The sequence below is a fragment of the Micropterus salmoides genome, unplaced genomic scaffold (genome assembly GCF_014851395.1).
Source record: "Micropterus salmoides isolate LMB-PRFRI ecotype aquatic unplaced genomic scaffold, ASM1485139v1 Ms_hic_scaffold_22, whole genome shotgun sequence".
NCBI lineage: Eukaryota > Metazoa > Chordata > Actinopteri > Centrarchiformes > Centrarchidae > Micropterus > Micropterus salmoides.
The window spans coordinates 13,131,100-13,155,051 of NW_024041373.1; the positions used below are offsets into that span (position 1 = coordinate 13,131,100).

The 23,952-nt window shown below is 41.1% G+C and overlaps 2 protein-coding genes across 2 annotated transcripts in view; one reads left to right on the top strand and one right to left on the bottom strand.

Moving 5' to 3' along the window:
- The window catches only part of eys (eyes shut homolog), a 175,965-nt gene extending 167,167 nt beyond the window's left edge, over positions 1-8,798 (top strand). Inside the window, exons 46-51 of the mRNA XM_038737244.1 lie at positions 900-1,066; positions 2,953-3,097; positions 4,963-5,137; positions 5,362-5,534; positions 5,648-5,809; positions 7,315-8,798. Of these exons, the coding sequence (XP_038593172.1) occupies positions 900-1,066; positions 2,953-3,097; positions 4,963-5,137; positions 5,362-5,534; positions 5,648-5,809; positions 7,315-8,507 (2,015 nt within the window). The 3' untranslated portion in view covers positions 8,508-8,798. The remainder of the gene's footprint in view (positions 1-899; positions 1,067-2,952; positions 3,098-4,962; positions 5,138-5,361; positions 5,535-5,647; positions 5,810-7,314) is intronic.
- A 153-nt stretch (positions 8,799-8,951) lies between these two features.
- phf3 (PHD finger protein 3) lies at positions 8,952-19,762 on the bottom strand. The gene is made up of 16 exons (XM_038737243.1): positions 19,622-19,762; positions 18,192-18,466; positions 17,685-17,801; positions 16,249-17,575; positions 15,211-15,487; positions 14,768-14,819; positions 13,712-13,832; positions 13,454-13,610; positions 13,231-13,347; positions 12,892-13,014; positions 12,650-12,794; positions 12,333-12,519; positions 12,095-12,242; positions 11,924-12,013; positions 11,513-11,708; positions 8,952-11,402 (listed from the first exon to the last, which is right to left on the bottom strand). The coding sequence occupies exons 2-16, from the start codon at positions 18,448-18,450 to the stop codon at positions 9,646-9,648; spliced, it is 5,073 nt and encodes a 1,690-aa protein (XP_038593171.1). The 5' UTR covers positions 18,451-18,466; positions 19,622-19,762; the 3' UTR covers positions 8,952-9,645.
- Between the last annotated feature and the right edge of the window lie 4,190 nt (positions 19,763-23,952).

Here is a 23,952-nt window from a genome sequence, read left to right on the forward strand (position 1 = left end):
CACTCTCCTCTGAGATCCTCTAATCAAGAGGATTCCCTAAGGATTTTCTTTCTTGGCAGATTTTGAGACATTATTAATGAGTCTTCCTGCAGTCCAGAAATTAGTTGATTTCCAGCTTAACTGTTATTGTTCTTGACTTTCAAAGGGAGCATCTGGGCATCGCTTGCATAAAATGAACATGTGAACCAAGCATCTCAAAAGTATCAATGCTAAGTACGTTAAACAGACTTTGAGGTGTTGGTGCAGCGTGATGCTGTCAGCAGCCATCACTTTAAATTAGGATCTCCTTTCTGTGGGGTCAGATTTGGTAGCAAGTAACCGGCGTGTCATTGTCAGCAGCGTATTTCATCAAAAGAAGAAGAATATAAGAAAACACAAGATCCTGTGGATCTTCTGCACTTGTTTTCTCTTGAGAGTACAATTCATCAAGGTGGAGGCAAAAACAAAACAAGAGCAATATGAATAATGAAACGCTTGTCAGGAGAGTTAGCAGCACAGTTGGAAATGGTACAAATTCAAAGGCACAATATAAGAATAGATGAAAGATGGACAATTCACATGATAATTGGTTTAATGAAGTGGCATCTGTGATTGCCGCCATCAAGGGATGAAGCAGAATCAGTTATTTTATGGCAGCGATCAACTTAACACATATTTTAACAAGCACAGAGGCAAAATATCTAACAATACATGAAACACATGGTGATTTAAAATTCATCTAGGGGCACATAAATGTAACATTTATTCTAAATGTTTGTTATAGATGTAGTGTTTATAATAAGTGTTTTTACTGAAAGCAGAACAATTTTCTGTTTGGTAATTTTTGTTCAGCAGGAAATGTTATTTATCACATACATTTATCTGCTGTGCTCATGGCAAACTTTTTATGCGTTTTCCAGGCAATGATGGGGATGACTTCCTCGTTTTGGGACTGCGAAATGGCAGAGTTGTGCATAAATTCAACCTTGGATCAGGTGTAGCAGCCATAGTCAGTGATCAACTGAATCCACAGATCAACATTCACACTGTTACATTTGGAAGGTCGAAGAAAACAGGATGGCTGAAGGTGATTTTATTAATATAGATAAGTGTCATTTTTGGATAAAAGGTTACTGTACATGCCTGCATACTGTGTACATATACAGATGGGTGAAACCAACTAGTAAGGTGTTGGGTCACCACAAGTCACCAGAACAGCTTCAAAGTTTCAAACACAATTCTTCCAAAATAGTGTTTCCCAACCTGTGGGTCGATTCAAGAGAATCCCAAGGAAAATCTTTAAATACATATAATTTTGTATTGCATTTCTGTTCCACAAAATTATTATTTATTCTGACTTTTCTCGTGAAATACTGAATGATTTTAGGTCTTCAGTATATTTCTTGTGAAATTCTGAATAATTTTAGGTCTTCATGCTAAAATCCTTCATATTAAACAATCAGAGAAGGAAAATTTACTTTAGCTGAACTGCTCAAGCTAATGTCTGCATTAAGGCCTGTGATAAGGTGTCACAACTGTATTGTCATTGCACACAGTCAGTACCGGTACAAAGAACTACAATTCAGCATCTAGGCAAAAAGCTGCTAAAGTGCATATAGTATAATTGAGCAATAGCTCACGACAGGCCGTGGTGTAGGCTACGCTTATTGTATCACAGTTAAGGGGTGTTGGGCCGACGCAAAGCGGTTACCAAGTATGGCAAAAAGAAATAGGCTAACAGACACACTACAATTTGACTGTTTTATTTATGAATACAAAAAGTAGCTCCACCAGGCTGCCGGTAGGCTACATAGTACATGACAGTTGCTAAGCAACATACATAAAATTCTAGAATTATTAGAAATATTTAGGCTATTTATATTTATTTGCACGTTGCAGTTTATTGTGCAGCCACCAAAAAACTGTCAGCGTCAGCAGATTGACTTTGGTAACTTGAACTTGGCTTGCATTTTTTGTGAGGTGGAGATGTGTGTGTTGCAACAAGGACAGCTTATTGCTCCACTTTCTCCGGTCCCCAAAATGTTCCTTTCTAACGTTTCTTTGTCGCCAGGGTTCGAGTGGGAGCCAGTTGGAGCTCAGCTCCCATAAGGAGGGTCTGCGCTCCCATGGAAGCAGTAACATTAGCTAAAATTATGCATCTGTGGGGGTCACTAATGCCACACCATTATTTGTTGTCATTGTAATTAGTGTTATTTGAATTATAAAGATAAACAGACTTAAATGAACACACTTTCCTAATGAACTACGCTGTGCACCGCATGACTGACAGGATGGCTGCACTTCTCCACCATCAGCCACTATCGTGCACACAGTTTTGACAGAACAGGTTGAGGCTGCGACCCACCATCATGTTCAACTCAGTGGTATTGTACTGTATTAGACTCTGACCAATGGGGATGTATAGAAACTAACTGTCATATATACAAAAGGGATTACTTAGTGACCCCTCTTTACACTCATTTACTCACCCTTTTTATATAATTTTTCAGCTACAAATTTTACATATTCCACTGTGTACATGCACACACAAACACCATAGACTTATATAACAAACACTTAGGTAGGCTGGCAAATACTGTTATAGTGAGGTGAATGTTTTATTGTAACACATCAGGTTTCTTTGTAGCAACAAATCATTTTGGTCCAATGACCAGGTAGAACAGGATGTTCCTATCATCTAAATGTGCCTGAAAAATCCGCAGGAACAGTGAGAGAGTAAGCAAGGGCCGACGTCCCTGGGGAATCGATGCCTCGAAGAATTTAGTCTGTTCATGGGAGTGTAGTAGATCCTGTGGCTAATAAGTGGATGCTGCCTGAATAACTCTGTGATCAATCCAAGGGCATACATTTTATCAACTTTGGCAGATTTTTAAAGAAACTGTGCTCCCACACAGACGCCCACAGATGTAAGACTCTAGCTTGAGTATTGACATTTTACTATGTCTTTCTCAGGTTGATGGACAACGTAACAGAACAGGATCCTCTCCAGGACCCCTGGTGGGCCTCAATGTTTTTAACCAGCTCTTTTTGGGTGGATATAATGAGTACACCCCTGAACTGCTGCCACTTGGCTCAAGGTTCCGCCATGGCTTTCAGGGTAAGACTGCTACGGCTTTATTACAACCCTGCTGTCTGGAGAGAAGAGGCTTGGAGTTTCTCCCAGGATCTCCGTCTCTTTGTAAGCAGGGGGGGAGGTGTGTAATGGAAAGGGAGTTACAGGCCGTGTATGAGGCCAGAACAGAGCTTTGAGGTTGATTGTATCTGCACCCTTTAATCACTTCACACCCCATACGGTTTTGCGTTGTGTACAAATCCATTCCACTGCTGATAGTCACTACAACAAGGGTGCCATACAAATAATCTTTGTCATCATCAACATCATTTATGCTTTCTCTCATGTGACCCCGTGTAGGAATGTATTTGGGAGAGCATTCATTGTGCCTGCTAATGTTCAGAGCTGTGGAGCAAAATTGCCATAACCGTAATGATGACAACAGCTATGAATATCATCATAACCATATTCAGCAGTCTCTGCACTACAGCACTGAAGCTTGTTATTATAAAATGTCATGGCAGATCCATTTGAGGTGAACAAGAGCTTTTTTTATGTTTAAGGACTGAGCAATTTTGCGTGTTTGCTTACTTATCATCACATAATTCATTTTTCTGCTTACCAAATAAACCTTCAAGAAATCAAATCAGCTATAGGAGAGCATCAGTTTGCCCCGTGCTGCAACAGGCTGTCACAGTCCCCCATACTGGTGAGCACTACCTGAGCCAGGCGACACTGGTGGAACCGTGACCTCTCTGCTCGGGATGTAATGAGAACTCATGAGCGTCTAATCAGATCTGTGTGACCTTCCTTGAGCCCTAATCATGATGGCTGGCAGTGAACACACTGATAATGCACTTCACTCCCAGTTATCAACACATCCACACTCCCCTGTGGAAAGGTGGCAGAGGAGGTGCTGTGGCTGCTTCGGGGGGGGGGGGGGGCGTTCGTGTTTGTCAAGCTGGTCTATTAAAAAACTCTACGAAACGAAAAGATCTTGAGGGTCATTTTCTTTTAAACCCCAGTCACTTTTTTAAGATTGCCACTGGAACTAATTTGACTTTTTTTTAATAAAATATTTTCCTGCTAAAGAAAATGAATTTCACATTTTACTTTTGGCTTTTTCTCAGGTAGCAGGTATAATTGCTAAACTTGGCTCCTCAGGTTTCTTGGTTCTGTTACAAGAGGCAGTGTATGCAGCTAAAACAAAAATAACCAGCTTTTATAATCTTCCTCATGAATCTGCTTCCGCCTTTTGGCTGTCCATGTTTGCAGCGCCGCAACCATCACTTGAGTCTGCCAAGTAGACAGCATCATGCCATGAATATTCATGAATGAGCATGACATTTCCCCTGCATCCTGTTTATGCCAGTGACTAATGCAGTCTGCATGTGCAGATGACTGCAGGGCTTGTGCTCAGGCCTTATATTTATAGAAGGTCCTGTGCTCTACAGGTACGGGCCAAAGCAAATATTGTCTTGATAAAATTGAATTATGAAAGCACAAAGCAAATATGATGGAGATGCATGATGACAGGGGGGGAAAAAACTTGAAAAACTTGGACATCTTGGATGGGAACTGTAGAGACTGCAGAGATTTTATGCCAATATATTCAAGAGTTAACATCTAATAAAGACGTGAGATTTAAGTATGTTTACTTGATACAAACTCTTGGTGTCACACGATAAAATAAACAGCCATCAAAGAAATTCATTTCAAACACTGCACACATTTTGAGAGGTTTCCTTCTTATTGGCCTTATTTGAGTGTGAAACACAATTCAGATTAATCACTTTTTAGTGTGCACACCTTTGATCTTCATACAAAGAAAATAAGGAATGTTGTGATAATCCTCTATCCGAGGAGCAAAAGACATCCCTCCGACCTTGGTGTGTTTGTTCTTTTCAAAGGGTGCATTTTTGATGTGCAGTTTTGCACAAGAAGAGACAGAAAGTTCCGAGCACTGGGGGAGCCTGCGGGACATCCAGCCTTCGGGCGCAATGTGGGTCAGTGTGGAGTCACCCCCTGTGTTCATGTTCAGTGCAAGAACGGAGGGACATGCGTGGACTCTGGCTCATCTGTGTAGTAAGTGAAAATAAACAATATAGATGAATTTTCTGATTATGTCTAATAATTCCACTTATGAGTAGTTGAATGCATGCAACAACTGGACGTTATGTATTATCCCCATACGTATTGTGACTAGACATCGGTAACCTATAGAAAATCAGTTGCACAGTGCAAGTATGGCAAAAGGGAACGACAGTGTTTACAAGCTTTTCACAGTGTCTGAATGTGTCCGTCTGCAGTTGCCAGTGCACATTAGGATGGAAGGGAGCACTCTGTTCTGAGACCGTGTCTGTGTGTGATGTCGAGCACAGTCCCCCTCCTCTTTGTGCCCCCGGCTCCACCTGCATCCCTCTTCCGAATGGATATACCTGCCAGTGCCCCCTGGGGACTGCGGGTCTCTACTGCGAGAAAGGTTGCATCACTGAACCCTAACTGTATCACTATGTGTGTTTATTTATTTATTTATTTAATGACAAGACCTTCTCCATTCAATTATTTAACTGCCAATGTGTCTTGCCTGTTCAGCTGTGACCATCAGCGATCCATTCTTCAGCGGTAACCAGTCCTCATGGATGTCTTTCCGACCTATGAGTATTAGACACAGGACTGTTTTGCAGCTGCAGTTCCAGCCTTTATCACCTGAGGGCATCCTTGTCTACACTGCACAACATCTCAGTGCCAGATCTGGTGAGGACATTCAATTTCCTATTTATGGGTCAGCTTTATTTTAACTATCCAAATAATATGTTTACTTTGCAGAATGTCAGTGTGTTGATGTGTAAGAACCAGGATCTTTCTTTCTATGTCCTGCCACCATGGTACACATTACACATACCATTCATTCTTTGTTTTAACAGTATAATGAAAGAATAATACGATGCACGTTGCAAAAAACGTTGCACTTCCATCTACAGATGAGCTCCGTGGAGTAGATATAATGCAATGTTAGATTTTGCATAACTCTATACAATGTGTGTTGTAAAACTGATTATAGTTAATGTCAGGCAGCTTAAGTAGTAGTATTCTACTGACAGACCTCTCCCTAAAACAGTCAAATTAAAGAGTCAGTCAACATATTTTCTTACTTAGCTCTAGTGCAGTTGTTGTCAGCCTGGATGTCACAAGATGAATCTGGAGGGTCTCAAGTGATATGGGATGGGGAAAAAAGAAAAATATTGCTCTGCTACCCAAATTTATATTATTTTATCCTTGCTTTCTTGTAAAATAAGCAAGGTTTTACCTCCTCAGGCCTCTAACAGTTCAAATGATAGTTTGATTTGTGATACACAACACACTCCACCAAATTCACAAAACAAAAAAAAACAAACAGAAAACCAAAATAACGCAGATTTTCACAGCACCAGACCTGGACATGCTAAGACATAAAATGTGACATTAAATAAAATTAAACAAACTTTAAATAGCATGCAACACAAAACAAACAAGGTATAAGACTTGTCCTGAGGGGAAAAAGTACAAAAGAGTGCAAATATAAAATGTGAATTAACAGATATCCACAATCTCTGTGAGTTGTATGTAGATATGAATAAGAAATGGAAAGTTGCTATGTATGTACAAAATTAAAGTACAGGTAAGTGTATATGGTACATTCATAATGTTGAACGATTTTGTCCTACTATGTCCCGTAAAGCAGAAAGTTGTAAGGATTGTAATCCAGAGAGAGACGAAAAACAGATGGCTAAAATTAACAGCATTACAGAGGATAAAAACACAAAAAAGTATTTATAAAAAAGTTTTTTACATATATCGATAGTGCTACTTACTGCCAAAATCACAAATACCACTGATAACAAATATTAATGTAGAATTGCTTTAGGGTAATAAAATAACAACCCACAATGCCCTGAAAGGCTGTGAGGAGGGGTCACATTTGAAGGGCCAAAAGGGTTCTGAACCACTGCTCATGTAGGATCCAGACATGAAGAAAGAATTTTTCAGTTTTGAGATATCAGTCTAAGAGGTTTCAGTTGCAACCTCAATGCAATGAAGATTAATATAATTTTGAATTGCTCACAGCTTTTAAGAAATTCCACAGTATTTTTGTCGTTCCATAAACAATGTCCTTGTAACTCTACACTGCTGTGGGCAGGTTATTCTGGTACTATTTTCTACTTTTTCTAGAAACCGTAGGTGAATTGACCCTTTTACCCAGTTTTATCTTCTCCCGACAGGAGACTTCTTCTGCCTCTCCCTGACTTCCGGGTTTGTCCAGCTGCGATTCAACCTTGGGGATGGCATCCACATCCTGCAGTCTGTTGAGCGAGTGGACTCGCGCGGCAGGACCTGGCACACTGTGGAAGCCGGCCGAATTGGTCACCAAGGCTTCCTCAGTCTGGATAATAAGGTGGTCAGAGAGAACGGGACTGAAGGGATGACCACCCTCGATGTTGCTACAGACATCTTCGTGGGGGGCGTGCCCACTTTGAGCTTTGTCTCCACAGATGCAACAGCAGGGGAGCCGGTGGGCTTCACTGGTGGTTTAAGAGAACTCATCGTCAATGGTCAAGAGTTTGAGTTAACAGAGACTGGGGCAATAAATGGAGCTAACGTAGGGGACTGGGATGGGACTGCCTGCGGGTACAAGGTGTGCCAAAACGGAGGTCGCTGCTTGGCAACAGGAAGTGACTCATTCACATGTGTGTGTCTGCCATCATGGACCGGCTCTGTGTGTAACCGGTCTGTAAGCTGTGTAGACAACATCTGCAAACACGGCTCCTTATGTGCTCCATCTAGCGTCACCTCATACCGCTGCATATGCCCGTTAGGGTGGGGAGGGAGGTACTGCGACACAGAGATAGCCACCGACACGCTCAAGTTTGTGGGAAACACTTATGTCAAATACTGGGACCCAAGATACAACACAAGAAATTTCAAATACACACAGGTTTCTTTCAGCTTCCACACAAGCTCAAATGACAGTTTGATAATGTGGATGGGAAAGGCTGAACACGAGGATGACGACTACCTCGCAGTCGGACTTGAGGGCGGCCACCTGAAAGTTGCAGTCAATCTCGGGGAGAGACTTTCTCCCCCGATGACTTTCAGGAATTTTACACTCTGCTGCAACAGATGGCACAATGTCTCCGTATCTTTAAACAGCACAATTATTCAGGTTTTCCTAAACAATAAAAGGGTCCTTTTCAAAGACGTGGACCCATTTGAGCGTTACGTGGCCTTAAACTACGGCGGGCAGCTTTACTTTGGAGGATTTGAGTTGTACAGAAATTTGTCAATTGTCACATCTGGGTTGTTTTCAAAAGCCTTCAAAGGAAATCTCAGAGATGTTTATTTATTTAAAGACACCAAGCCGCTGCTGCTTCTCAAAAATAGTGAGGGTTTTAATGTTTATGAGGGCAATGAATAGTATAGACATCTTCAATAGCTGAAACTTCTTTGTGAGGGGATCTAAACTTATAGCTAGTATAGGTAGTTGTTTTATAACGTCCTACAACAAGGCAGTCCCTGAGGAGGTTTGTGTAACACTTAGTAGCAGTTTGTTAGGTTCCAACATTTTTAACGAAAGTTCATAAATTTACCCTTGTTTTTTGTTTGATTTTTTTTTATGGATTATAGTGATGAGAATATGGGTATCTTGTCAAATTCACAGCCACACTTAAACCGCAATTGGATAAAATAGCTCAAACAAATATGTTATAAGCCCTAAAAGTCAGTCACTATTCCAGTGTGAAAAGACAAATTTCTAAAACACGTCATCTGATGTAAACTCAAGTCCCTGTGTCTGATTCCTTGGTGGGGGGGGGGGAAAGAAATTTTGCTGTCTAAAATTATTAGAATAGTACATAGTAAATCAGTATTCCAGATGGTTTTACCTTTAATACAATTAGAAAGAAATATGAAGGTTTTGTTTTTTTTAAATCAATTATAAAAAAAAGGATTAGCTTTATTACGAACTGTACATAAACACACAAGGCAAAAGGCACACTTAATCTCTAGCGTATATTACAAGCTGAAATTTACATACTTTGTCAATAGAAAGTAAGCTTAGAAAATATTGAATCACTTGAAAAGAAAGCAAAGCTGCTGTTTAGATCAGTCCTCAGTTAAATGTTTTCTGTGTTACATTCATGCCAAATGTTTGCCAACTGGTTCACGCTTGTTTTGTATGTTACCACAAGACTGAAAACATTTACTGATCGTTTGATGGTACAGCAGTTCAATATGAACAAGATATATACAATAAAAGGTTAAAAACTTGAAAATGTTCCGATACTGAGTTCTCCTTGGTCTGAAGAGAACGTATCTATAAAGATCTTCAATCCCGATGAAATGATATCTCATTTTGGCCGTACTGTCAATAACATAACATGGAACTTCTATAAAGGAAATGGCATGTAAGCTGCAGACTGCTGTATAAAACAACAAACGATGCCACTGTCAGCCAATATAGCGGTTTGAACCAGCCAAGAGACCAACAAGCTACCAAGTCTTTCTTAGTGCCCCGAACACTCGCAAGCAGGGCTTTAAAAACAAACAAAAAATTACTAACTGTCTTTTGAACTTCTCCGTCCATTCTCATAATCAGAGTCCCGTCTGTGTCTGTGTCTGTCCTTATGACGGCTGCTGTAGTCATCGCTGTGCTGCCTCTCTTTCCTCCTTTCACCGTAGCGGTCGTCTGAGTGTCCATGGTGCCTACTCCTCTCTCTGTACTTGTCGTCGTGGCTGCGGTCGTACTTCTTCTCCCGCTCCCGGTCGTGGTGTCTGCTCTTTTTCCCGTGATGGGAGTCCCTGTGATGGCTGTGCCTCCCATGGTGGTCCCTGTCCTCTGTGTTCCGCGACCTCTCCCACGGGTCGCTGTATCTCTCCTCTTGACGCTTGCAGTCTTTCGCCAGGGACGGAGGTTCCCCAGAGGATTCAGAGTAGCTCTCGGCGAACTGTGACTCAAGTCCAGGAGGAGCGTGCAAAGTGCTACCCTGAGCCCACGGTGTGCTGTGGTTCTGATCCTGGGTGGAGAAAGTGTTGGGAGGAGGGCCAGTTGGGTAGTTGTAGCTGCCAGGTCCCTCAGGCGGAGGCTGTAGTGGGATGGGTGCAGCACTGTTGTATACTGGAAGAGCTGGTTCCATTACAGAGTCATGCTGCTGCTCAGAGGCTTCTATGTAGCACACTGCTTGTGATTCTTGGACTGCAGGAGGATACACTGTCTGAGTTACTGTAGCACCAGCCTGGGATGCAGCAGGATCACCCTCTTCACTAGGGAATGATCGGACAGTTTGGTTTTCTTCCTCAGCTTTTTTCTTGGCTTGAGAAACCTGTAAATATCCTTGGTGAAACAGTGTGACTGGATCACTTCTAGTGCTGCTCAACACAGGAACAGGTTTAGGACTCAAAGTAGCTGGGTGGCTGGCTTTATCCTTTTGTAGCACCACTGTTTTATCTTCATTCACACTGGAATATGCTGAAGATTTTTTCAATATTCCACTTAACGGAGGTTTTGTGTGTGCTGAAGCAGCCTGGGATTTTGACTGCGACAAAGAATTCCCTTCAGCTGCTCCTTCAGGCAGAGGGCCAGCGTCGCCTGTGTTTGTAGAGGCAGCGCTGCTGGTTTCACTCACACTTGGAGCTGTTGACAAGCTTGCCAGGAATGCTTCAGTTGATACATCTGGAGGCTTATCTTTCAGAGAGACTGGCGCTCCATGGGTCGCCGCTGCAGCATCCTTTCCTGATGAGTTGTTAGCGGCAGATGTGTCAGTCGGGCTGGATAGCTCGGGTTCTGCTTTAACAGGTTTAGCTTCTTTCTTCTTGATGACAAAGCGCTCTCGTGGTGCAGCAGCTGTTGGACTTTTTGTGTTTCCAGTTGATGACTCTGCTTTTGGAGCTGGTTGGGTCTTCTGGGTGTCATCTGCTGTTGTTGCAGGTTTACCACCAACATCAGGCAGAGGTGGCAATTCCCCACCCCAGCCTAATAACACACCTGGAAGGAAGCGCAGTGGTTTTTGGGATTCCTGACTATTGGTCTCCTCTGATGCAGATGGTTCTTCAAAAGGCTCTGTAATTGGCTCATCAGCGTCTTCAGTAGGGTTAAGTGGTTTGTCTTTCTCTTTGTTATGTGCAGTAGTCAAGGAAGAGAGGAAAAACTTCTCATCCTCCTCCGTTGCTCTGGTTTCTTTTGTGGAAACGGCGATGGGCTTGATTTCAGGAATAATCCTCGCAGTTTCATTCATGTCCACGGGAAGAAAATCCCTTTTCGGTCTCTGGCGAATTATGAGTCCAAGGAGGAGGTTGGCACGGTTGTTTTCTAAACCTGTCAGATTAAATTAAAATCAATTAAGTTTGAAAGATCCGACGATGTTTGTGTAATGTACTGAGAAAATAATTATCCAAGAGAAAAAACAGGTCTAGTGTTCTGCTTACCTGGCCCATCAAAGGGAACGAGCTGATGTGGAACTTTTTCAGTTGCACCCAGAGGAATGAGATACATGTCCTTCACTTGTTTTAAGTTATTGGACACCACCCCAAAACGCCTACGACTGCTGAAGTAGGCATACAGAAGGGTATAGGAGATCTCATCTTCCTCTGTCTCAGGGGAGAAGCGAATCAGGCACACCTCCTTTTAATTAAAGAAAAAGCATGCGTCAGTAAAATCTGCAATCCATGTACGAAGACATTTGAGCAGAACTCTTCTATAAAGCAGCTCTATAACGCATCACGTGACATTACAAATCTGGATGCTGACTGTGTGGACTTACTGATCACCATATATAATTGTGGGTGATTGTATTAATGAATATAGGCTTTTAAGAAGGAAAGCTACCAAAAACTCACTTTTGTTCCAGTTGCCCGAATCTTCTCCAAGTAGTCCCACACGGTCTGTGGACTTATTCTTCCGCCAACTTGAACGCTGTCTGGAAGGTCCTATTGAGGAAAAAGTTAATTAAATAAAAAGCTCACAGACGTTAAGCTATTTTAACCCTGAACAGGTTCAGTTCTCTTTACCTCAGTTAAGTTGTCCAAAATGCCCGAGACGGGGAATGCTTTTGTCACAAACTTTGCCACAGAGTGCATATGAATGAATCCTCGCCACAGCGACTTCAGGTTGGAAAGGAAAGCAGCCTCTTCATCTCTTCCAGCTGTGTGATCCGACCTGTGGCGAGATCCAACAGCAATGACGCAAGCTTGCAAAAAGAAAAGTTGCGCAAGAAAACCACACAGTGTGTCAGAAGTAACAGCTTACCTTCCTTCATAGCCTGAATGAGCACTTCGGAAGCTCTCCTCTAATACAGTGAGGTGCAAGTCATCGTCGTTTGCAGGTGTTGTTGTGCTCTTGGTGTCTTCTGCTTTGGAGGACTGCCTCCTAACCACAGTGGTAGCAACTTTGACCACTTTGGTTGGCGCTTCCTCGACAGGGGGCGCCATACGACCTTATTGAAGAAAGAAAAGCAACACAACACGTTGGGAACTGAGGATTGTCACACACATGCAGAAAAATGTGGCAACAAAGGCAAATCTTTACAAATAAGATCAGGATCCCCCCCCCGTGTTACTGTTTACCTGTGCAGATTTTGCAGTGTAGGTCAAATAAGTGAGACTTGTGCTGGCTGGTAGAGTCTTTCACCGTCATTGTACACTCTGCTTTCTTCTCAGGGGTTTTTGGAGGCTCTGCTGAGGCTTCTGTCACTTTAGGAGGAGGCTCAAGCTGACGAGAGGAAAAGCAAAACAAAAGAAAATTTAAGCAGACACATCACTCTGGCACATATACAGTAATGCAGAGTAATATTTGATGTGTCTCTTACCTCTGCAGGCTCAGGTGCTTTCACTGGTTCTTGGCTCTCAATTTCAATTTCACCTTTGTGCGTGATCTTAGTGATCGGCCGCCTCTCTACTTCCCTTTGTTCTTTTTCAATCATCTCGATAGTCTGTGAAATGAGGAATCCATTGCTTTTTAGAGGGCTTCTGAAAGTTCTGCATTATGTTTATAATACTTGTTGAGCTTAACTTTCATATCAGAATTATTGTGAGCTATTAGGTGAATAACTGGGAGTTCTGTGGGTGAAGTTATATGATAGAATATGTAAAAGAAAAAACAAACAAAATAAAAAACAAACTACGGCACAGACTTGAGCATTACTTACATGTCGGTTCTCCCTTTGTCGCCAAGCAGCCAATTCTTTTGAGGCCAGTTCCTCAGGGCTCATTCGAATTAGGTTACCAGGAGAAATTTCCCCTTTGAGAACCCTCTTAAAGAGGACCTGAAAAATACAATTAAAATAAATGTAAAGAAAGCAACTGTAACTGATATTAACACTGAAATGCAACACCAATAAACTCTAATGCTTAAGTTAAAAGAGTACTCACATTATTTTTAGTATCTTTGAGGTTGAACATTAAGCTTCTGTACTTGTTCTTGTACTTGTTGTCAGTGTCTTTATACAAGTGAAAAAGCTCTCTCTCTGTCTTCTTGGCAACTTCAGAGGCCCTCTCCACTGAGATGTTCAAATCAGACTCCTTCAACCTAAAATGTACAAAGCGTCAAGTTTTTCTAAACACTGAATGAAATTAAAATTTCAGTATTTACACAGTTCTTTTCATTACTTTTACTCTTGAAATACTTACCTCTGTATAAGGATTTCTCTCAGAGAGTCACGCACACTTCGCCTGATTGCCTCCACAGAGACGGGTTTCTTTGAAGCTGAAGATGGAGTCTTACTTTTTGTCTCTTGTTTCAGCTGAAAGCCTATGAAGACAGAATGATAATATCTACTGAGCAGGAGGGGGCAATCCGTGACCACAAGGATTACATAATATTAAAGATTGAGTTGTGATACAACAATGTGACATACATAGGCGCTTAATATGAAGAAAAATGTACATTTAGATTTAACATTTAAGAAAGTACAATGAGGATTTTTTTTTTGTCTCTTCTGTGTTAAAAAAAGAAAGCACACAAGGTGGGTATGACCTGCAGCAAGCAAACCTGACCACAACTGTATGTAGACAAACTGCATTTAGCAGCATGAGCATTTTACATAGTTTAAAGTTCAGTTATTTTAAGAAACCCTTACCTTACAGATACTCTTTTATTGCTGTCCAACAGTATTTGTAACTCCCAAAATGTCCTCCCTGCTCAACTTGATGTTTTGAAACTCAAAGGTAAACTTTGTTGAATTTTCCAAATATCAACAGTGAGCTGGGAGGCAATTCTGCTGTATCATTTTTATACGCGCCCTTTAACACTATAGGTATCTTTACACCGGACACATGCTACACCCGCATGGTGAGATTTGATTGTAATGAGGTGGTACACATTGCAATTAAATCTAACCTGTCACCAGAATATGGACAGTTGAAGCATTTCTGTACTACATTTGGTTTCTCCAAAAGTGTAGTTCTTTGTCAATATTTAATTAACAGCCCTTTTTTAAAGTTTTGAGCACATTTGGTGATACCATTTCTCATATCTGAGCTGGTAGTACAAAAGGTCTAATGATGTTTTGTTCAATTTAAATAAACAAACCTGTTGTCACCTAAGTATTAAAATAAAACATTTATGAATGTGTCCTAATTGTCTTCCTTCAATCTTGTTTACACATTCTAACACTGAACCATAAACCCAGTGAACTCAGCCCGGCCATGAACATTTTATTTATATTTAAAGCCCCTAACAAATACCTGTTTTATGAGCCGCTTCTCTGACATCTGTGGACTGCCTTCTATCAGGATCCTATTTCAGGAGAGAAGCACAAAAAACACATTAGCCATATTATTAAAATAAGCGGTCATAATGAAAGAAAATGTGAAAAAAGATAAGAAATATTATAAGGTTAAAAAAAAAATACACAGCATGAGTTTTGTGTGTGGGAAAATGTACTAAATGTTGATGAGTACACCATGTTAACCACACACCCATGTGCGCGCCTTCTGTAAAGGCCAAGTAAAAGCAAAAAGATAACAAACCCTCGCGTAGTGGTAACACGGGCTATGATTAATATCAGAGGATGAATTAGCTGGGGGAACAAATAAAATATCCTTTTGTATATCAAAGACTTTTTGTTTTTTTTTTTAAATGCATGATTAAACAGCTTTATTAAAGAACTCATGGTGACACTACTTACCTTTCTTACTGGTCTGACCCCACCTGATGTGAGTGTCTGGGAGGGTCCTGGCCGGGGCTTGGGAGGCAGCTTATGATCCTGCGCCTCAGTCTTCACTTGAACCTCTGCTTTGGCTGCGCTCGGGGTCTCGGGCTCCACCTTTTTGCTTTCCTCCTCACAGCACTTCAAGCACACGTACATCTGGTCCTCCTCCTCCATTTCGCGCACTTTTGTCAGGTCGAGACCAACACAGTCGCCGTGGAACCAGTCGTCGCAGCGACCACAGCCTACCATGAACCTAAACAAAGTGCAGCTACTATTACAAGTGTGCTTTGCTAATGTGCACTTTGAGCGCCAGATACATGCTGGCACAGAGCAAATAAGCAAATATGACACCAATAACAGCATTCCTTACATGCTCATTGTAACCAGACAACAGAGCATTTGACTGTTTTTTAGTTATTGTGATTCATTAGTTTTCACCTTCTTTAGATCATGTCTATAATCTCACGTCTTAAAAGGTCTTAAAAGTCCTTAAAATATAGCATGCTCAACTGATAAATGTAGAACTACATTTGAAACTATTTGTAGGAGTCATGAACTGATTTATTGCACGTTTGGAATTAATTGTATATAGGTTTATTTGTTGTTGCACTATATTTGTAAGTCACGTGGATGTGGGTGGCGATTTGTGTATAGTTAATTTACACACCTGTGCAACGCCAGTGGCAGAAAGAGGGTGAGTGAATGGGACGCAGTATTTTTTGTTGACCGCAGTATTCTTTATAGTTTTTGATCATTGTGATTATTTTGAATATACGTTTTTCACATTAAGTTGCATATTTACGTCAATAAAAGCAACAGATTACATTTTGAGATCCGCAAATTATTTGTGCAGCGAGTCAGACAAACAGTACTACTTTGTTTTTGCTTCAAGTATAGTCGTTACACTATTCAATGCAAGTTAAATCTACAGCTTACACTAATTAAGTTTGAGAAACAAAATAATCTGTAGTCTGCCTTGATTAAACTTTTATATTGGTGAAGAGCAACACTTACATATTATTGTGGTGTTTTTTGCAAAGACCACAACAGTTGTTTCCATCCCATACTGTCTCGCTGTTGGTGGGTTGCTCCTCCGCAGTTTCCTTCTTCACAACCGGAGCGTTATCTGGAATAAACAGCTGCGGCTCTTCCACAGAGATGCTTCTTGCATTTTTACTTTTCTGTCTTTGAAGGATCTTTTCTGGCTTTTTCAGTTTTGGCTTCTCCTGCCCTCCTTCATCGGGCGTTTTTACATACTGGCCTTGACGAGCGTGCGTCATGTGAGCAGTCTCCACTTTGGAGCTATTGTGAGGCTGAGTATGTTTAGTTGGTCCCTGCAGATCAACACGGTTGCCAGTTGATGGGATCTTCTTCCCTACAGGGATAGGAGTACTAGGAGATTTTGGCTTGACTTTACCGTCTCCTTTCCCTTGTATCTTTTGCATTTTAGCAGCCTGCTCACTTTGGGTGTTTTCTGCAGGCCTTTTCAAAGGTGCAATGTCTTTCTTTTCCTTTAGAGATTTTATTTTGTGCAGGTCTTCTCTTTGGATGATTGTGGCTGACATGTTTTGGGTTACTTTATGTCCCTTAATCATGTCGTTTGGTTTACCTGAAACCAAGTCCTTAATCTTGTTAGAAGTCTGTCCTTGTTTAGACTTGAGCAGTGTTTTGGCCACAATCTCTTGCTTTTCCTTACCATCAGTCTTATTACTGACAGCAGTTGTGTTATTCTCATTGCTCTGTAGCTGTTTGATATTGTCTTTTCCTTTACTGACTGGCTTTTCTTTTGCAGAAACACTCAGATTGTCAAGTTTTGTATCTTGCCTGCAGGCACTCCCCATTAATGTCCCATTGGAGGTCTGAACATCGTTAGGATTCACATAAGGGCCCAGCCCAAGGGCTGCATCATCAGCAGAGTTCTGTTCAGGTACATCCACCTCTGCCACATTCTCAGGTACGGCATTCTGCGCATTGACAGCATCATCTGGCAAGACAGCAAACCCAATGTCCCCACCATATGAAAAACCATCATCAAAGCATGCCGACTGGCTCGTTTCAACGTGTTGTGTGTAAGACGGCCCTGGAAGCAGCTCAATCCTGAATCCTCCAATTGTGACTGTCAATCGTCTCAATACAACCGTAGGATTCAGCCATAATCCACCATCAACATCATTAACATTAACACGCCCTCCCAGAGTTAGTTCTTTCTTCAGCTGGGCGCCTTTAACTCCTTTCTCAATAAGAAATGACTTCTGTAGCCTGTTCGCTGGTTTCCTTCCTGGTCGTCCTCGGGCCATGGTGTTGGTGGGTGTGTTAGCAGGTTGTGGGCCGCTGCTGTGTTCTGTTTCAACACGAAGAATCAAAACATAAATAATATAATAAATATGAACTTCTCTTGATTTGAAAGTGTCACATAGTGGAAACATGAACCTAAACGAGCAGCAACTTACCGTTTTCTAAGTTACGTGGACGTTTCTTTGGCCTGCCAACTGGTCTCTTGACTTGTGTGGTCTCTGCAGCTGTCAGTTCGCTGCTGAGGCCAGTGGACGCTGAGCCATCATCAAGACCTGCAACAGCCAAAAGTGTATCAAAGGTGAGGGGTAAATAATCTACACAATGACAGTCAAAGATAAGTGGCAATCACAATTGCCATTTGGCTGACACTGACACGTTTACAATGACACTGTCTCATTTTATACTGTCTCATAATAAAAGAAAAAAAAACAATGAATGTGATATCTGACAGTGCTAACGCTAACATTAAAATGTTTTGTTTTGTCAACCACCTAAAAAGCCAAAGTAAAATTCTAAACTGAGCAAAACCATCGCTGCTCATGAATAAATAAAGTCAACAAGCTGTCAATGTATACTTCCCTTTAAGGAGTTTTCCAATTATTTGTGAATTTATTGTGAAGTGGCTTTTATCGGTCAGTACAAATCTCTAATAGCCATTTTACCGTCTGGTTTGTCTGTTGACATATCTGTTGAGCCGGCAATCTGAAAAGTGGCGTCCTCATTGTCCAGCAGATTGAACTGAGAGCTTGCACATCCAAACATGGGATCTTTGTCACTGAGCATGTTCTTCAGTGAATCTTCCAGTCCGAGTCCTGTCCCAAACTCATTGCTGGCTTCACATTCCAAATTCTGACCTATTATCAGGGACTCATCCAACTGGTCACTGGGTATTAAATGGTTAAAGGTGTCCACAATATCCATGGATGCTGCCGCCTTCCTGTATACAAAATTGTAGACAAAGCAGGTTAAAGTACCAATTTTGATAATGCTACCATCATGCACCATATCCATCATCCCAGCAGCACAGAATGCATCTAACGTGGCTCAGGGGACCATTTTGGTCTAATGTAACGTCACTGCTTTCAAAGTCCAAAGTAGTTTGGCATTAAAATCTCGATATAAGTAATTTAGTGGCAAGCATGCAGTATTTATTGTTACAGCAAGCACTCGTGCATTGTCTGTAGTTTAGAAACACCACTGTGCATTAGATAAATCTTACAGTAGTTAAACCTGGGGTGACAAATAGCTTCAAACTTCTCAGCTGTAAATGCTACCTGGTTAGCTGTCCGGCTACGTTTAGCCAACGTCGCTAGCGTCTCAGTTTTGGCCATTGGTCATTTACGTTTAGCTACATGGACAAATACTTGTTCACTGCCTATAAGCTTGAGTTTTATGTATGCAAGTGCAGGCAAACTATTTATGTGGCCAACTTGGAGAACCTAATGAACTCCAATGGGGACGCTTATGCTAAATGATCTACAAGTTAATGTTTTTAAATCATGCAACGTTAAAACTACCCAACCTGGAGCAGGCCAGAATCTAAGCGTGCATAACTTAAAGCACAAATTTAAAGCTGTCAACAGAGTGCTGCGGATCTCCAGGCGGGATGATTTAATTTCACATAATATAACTTAATGTCTTAATAAAACATCGCGTTTCTGTGACCAGCTTCGGCCAATGAGATGTCTGCTGGTTAGCATGCTAACGTAACAGGACGGCTAACAACAATCCGCTGCAGACCGCGATCAAGCTAACGTTAACTTATGGAGGAAGTTGCCACCCAAGGTAACTCACTGTTGTAAACACCAGTATTGTTGCTATGAACTGCATTTGCATCACTAAATATCCTTGCCAGAGACGCTAAAATATGTCGCACAGAATATCGAAATATTTAGTTAGAAAGCTCGATGCTAACGTTACATCTGTCAAACAGGCTAGCTAGGTGGCTTTAGCACAGGCCTTTGGTACCAAGTTTGTTTGTAGCCTGAGTGCTGCTAGCAGACGTTAAATTATCACACCCTCATGCATCTGTTCCAGCGCTTGCAGTTTGGATATTTAAAAATATTTATATTCATTTATACAAGAGTCTTACCTCTCCCCTACTGCAAAGCTGAAGCCGACTCGTGTAAGGTTACATACTAGCACAGCTGCTCCCAGTAACTTCCTCTAACTCAGCCGTCATTCGTCCCGCTGCTGCAAAGCCCGAGCGACGCCGCTTGTCACGTGGCTTCTGTTTACAGGTAGCATAGCAGCTGATAGACACTTTAACACACGTACACGGCATTGTTTTCAATATTTACGCGTTGTAAACAAGAGGGGTTAACTGTCTTCACGAGCATACCATGTTGTTTTGAGTCAACATATCAAATGCATTCAGCAGGAAAAAGAGCTCCCACACTGACAACTAAGTTGAAGAGGCACTTGAGATTAAACATTTTAAATTTATTTCCAAATATTTGACATACTCTTAATGTAGTTATTTATTTACATTTATTTTCAACCTGGGTGTTTTACCATGATAAAAAAATGAGCCAAAGGGGCAATCAAAAGTCCATAATAACACTACAGGACAGGTCTTCTAAAATATTTTAGTAACCACACAATCTAGTTCTTTTGGCTTACTTTCTTTTAGACTAATAAGATTTCAATATCAAACTTCAACTTGTATTGAATTTCCCCAGGAGGATTAATGTGTTGAAAGCCGTTCACTGTGCACATCTTATGTTCTTAGAAGAGCAGAAAACACAAAAATTAATTTATAGCGCCAGAAATGAACTAGCCACTCAGAGCTGCCACTAAATCACAGTAGAGCAGAACACATAATCATAATATCTAATTCTGAATCAGGTTTGTACTGCAGGTGTCTCTGGTTGAGCAGCCATTGTTTCTTTGGTTTTCTCATTGTTTGTCTTAGGATGAAGCAAAGCCAACAATGCTGTTGGCCAAATGAAATGGAAGCTTCTAAATGAGGCCGTTATTACCAAACTCCTAATATTTCATTGTACTAGAAGTGCTTTAAGAGAACTGAAAACCCAACTACTTTATGTGAAACTGATCAGCCTTTGGTGAGAAAAAAAAAGTAATACGTTTCATGAGAGATACAATAAGTATACAGTCCCCTCCAAAAGTATTGGAACGGTAAGGCAAATTCCTTTGTTTTTGTTGTTCACTGAAGACATTTGGCTTTAAGATCAAAAGATGAGTATGAAACAAGAGTTCAGAATTTCAGCTCTCATTTCCTGGTATTCACATCTAGATGTGTTAAACAACAAAGGACAAACCATCCTTTGTTTGAACCCACCCATTTTTCAAGTGAGCAAAACTATTGGAACGTGTGACTGACAGATGTTTCTTGTTGCCCAGGTGTTGCCTTTTAGGTTGATTGTCCAAACATTAAATAGCTCTGCATGACTAGTTTAAGTTTTCATCCTTGGTACAAACCCATAAAGACTGCATTTCCTTTTAAAGAGGATAAACCAACATGAAGACCAGAGAGCTGTCTATGGGAGGAAAGCAAGCCATTGTCAAGCTGAGAAAAGAAGGAAAATCGACCAGAGCCATTGGAAAAACATTGGGCATAGCAAGCACAACAATTTGGAATGTCCTGAAAAAGAAAGTACTGGTGAACTGAGCAACAGACGTCGAAGAGGTCGGCCAAGGAAAACAACAGTAGTTGATGACAGAAATATCATGAGAGCTGTGAAGAAAACCCCCAAAACATCAGTAAGTGACATCACCAACGACCTCCACAGTGCAGGGTGAAGGTATCACAATCCACTGTTGGAAGAAGACTCAGAGAGCAGAAATATAGAGGCCACACCACAAGATGCAAACCACTCATCAGCAGGAAGAATCGGAAGGCCAGATTGAAATTTGCAAAGAAGTACAGAGATGAGCCGCAAAAATTCTGCAACACAATCTTATGGACTGATGAGACCAAGATTAATCTCTAGCAAAGTGATGGAAAGGCCAAAGTGTGGAGAAAGAAAGGAACTGTTTATGATCTGAAGCACACAAGCTCATCTGTGAAGCATGGTGGAGGTAACGTCATGGCTTGGGCGTGCGTGGCTGCTTCTGGAACAGGCTCATTAATATTTACGGATGATGTAACTGATGATGGTAGTACAGAAACATTTTGTCTGCTAATGTAAGGAGAAATGCATTGAAACTAATCGGGAGGAAGTTTATCCTTAACCAATAGAGCATGCATTTCACCTCCTTAAGAGGAGACTGAAGGGAGAAACACCCCGAAACAAACAAGAACTGAAAGAAGTTGCGGTAAAAGCCTGGAATAGCATCACAAATGAAGACTGCATTAGTTTGGTGATGTCGATGGGTCGCAGGCTTGCGGGAGTTATTGCAAGCAAGGGTTATGCCACCAAATATTAAATGTTATTTACTTTAAGATTATTTGTTCCATTACTTTTGCTCACCTAAGAATGCTGTGGTTTAATACAAACGGTGATATGTCCTAAGTTGTTTAACACATTTAGATGTGAATACCAGGAAATGAGAGCTGAAATTCTGAACTCTTGTCTCATACTCATCTTTTGATCTTAAAGCCAAATGTCTTCAGTGAACAACAAAAACAAAGGAATTTGCCTTACCGTTCCAATACTTTTGGAGGGGACTGTATATCAATTAATTAGCTCAGCTTTGAAAGCCCATTTGAATGCCAACCAATCAAACAAATTATTACTAAAATAGGAGCAAGAAATCAAGACCACTAATCAAAGAAGGTGATTAAGTTGAATGTATGGTATTATAATTTGACACTAGCTCAGAATAAACTATATACAGGCGCTGGTCATATAATTAGAATATCATCAAAAAGTTGATTTATTTCAGTAATTCCATTCAAAAAGTGAAACTTGGATATTATATTCATTCATTACACACAGACTGATAGATTTCAAATGTTTATTTCATTTAATTGTGATGATTAAAAATGACAATGAAAATCCCAAATTCAGGATCTCCAAAAATTAGAATATTACTTAAGACCAATACAAAAAAAGGATTTTTAGAATTGTTGGCCAACTGAAAAGTATGAGCATGTACAGCACTCAATACTTAGTTGGGGCTCCTTTTGCCTGAATTACTGCAGCAATGTGGCGTGGCATGGAGTCCATCAGTCTGTGGCACTGCTCAGGTGTTATGAGAGCCCAGGTTGCTCTGATAGTGGCCTTCAGCTCTTCTGCATTGTTGGGTCTGGCGTATCGCATCTTCCTCTTCACAATACCCCAATAGATTTTCTGTAGGGTTAAGGTCAGGCGAGTTTGCTGGCCAATTAAGAACAGGGATACCATGGTCCTTAAACCAGGTACTGGTAGCTTTGGCACTGTGTGCAGGTGCCAAGTCCTGTTGGAAAATGAAATCTGCATCTCCATAAAGTTGGTCAGCAGCAGCAAGCATGAAGTGCTCTAAAACTTCCTGGTAGATCGCTGCGTTGAGCTTGGACCTCAGAAAACACAGTGGACCAACACCAGCAGATGACATGGCACCTCAAACCATCACTGACTGTGGAAACTTTACACTGGACTTCAAGCAGCGTGGATTCTGTGCTTCTCCTCTCTTCCTCCAGACTCTGGGACCTTGATTTCCAAAGGAAATTTACTTTCATCAGAGAACATAACTTTGGACCTCTCAGCAGCTGCCCAGTCCTTTTTTTTTTTTTTAAGTCCAGGCGAGACGCTTCTGACGCTGTGTCTTGTTCAAGAGTGGCTTGACACAAAGAATGCGACAGCTGAAACCCATGTCTTGCATACGTCTGTGTGTGGTGGTCCTTGAAGCACTGACTCCAGCTGCAGTCCACTCTTTGTGAATCCCCCCACATTTTTAAATGGGGTTTTGTTTCACAATCCTCTCCAGGGTGTGGTTATCCCTATTGCTTGTACACTTTTTTCTACCACATCTTTTCCTTCCCTTCGCCTCTCTATTAATGTGCTTGGACACAGAGCTCTGTGAACAGCCAGCCTCTTTAGCAATGACCTTTTGTGTCTTGCCCTCCTTGTGCAAGGTGTCAATGGTCGTCTTTTGGACAGCTGTTAAGTCAGCAGTCTTCCCCATGATTGTGTAGCCTACAGAACTAAACTGAGAGACCATTTAAAGGCCTTTGCAGGTGTTTTGAGTTAATTGATGATGCTGATTAGAGTGTGGCACCAGGTGTCTTCAATATTGAACCTTTTCACAATATTCTAATTTTCTGAGATACTAATTTGGGGGTTTTCATTAGTTGTCAGTTATAATCATCAAAATTAAAAGGATTGAACACTTGAAATATATCAGTCTGTGTGGAATGAATGTATACATTACACAAGTTTCACTTTTTGAATGGAATTACTGAAATAAATCAACTTTTTGATGATATTCTAATTATATGACCAGCACCTGTACAGTGACTTGGAATACTGCAGAAACTTG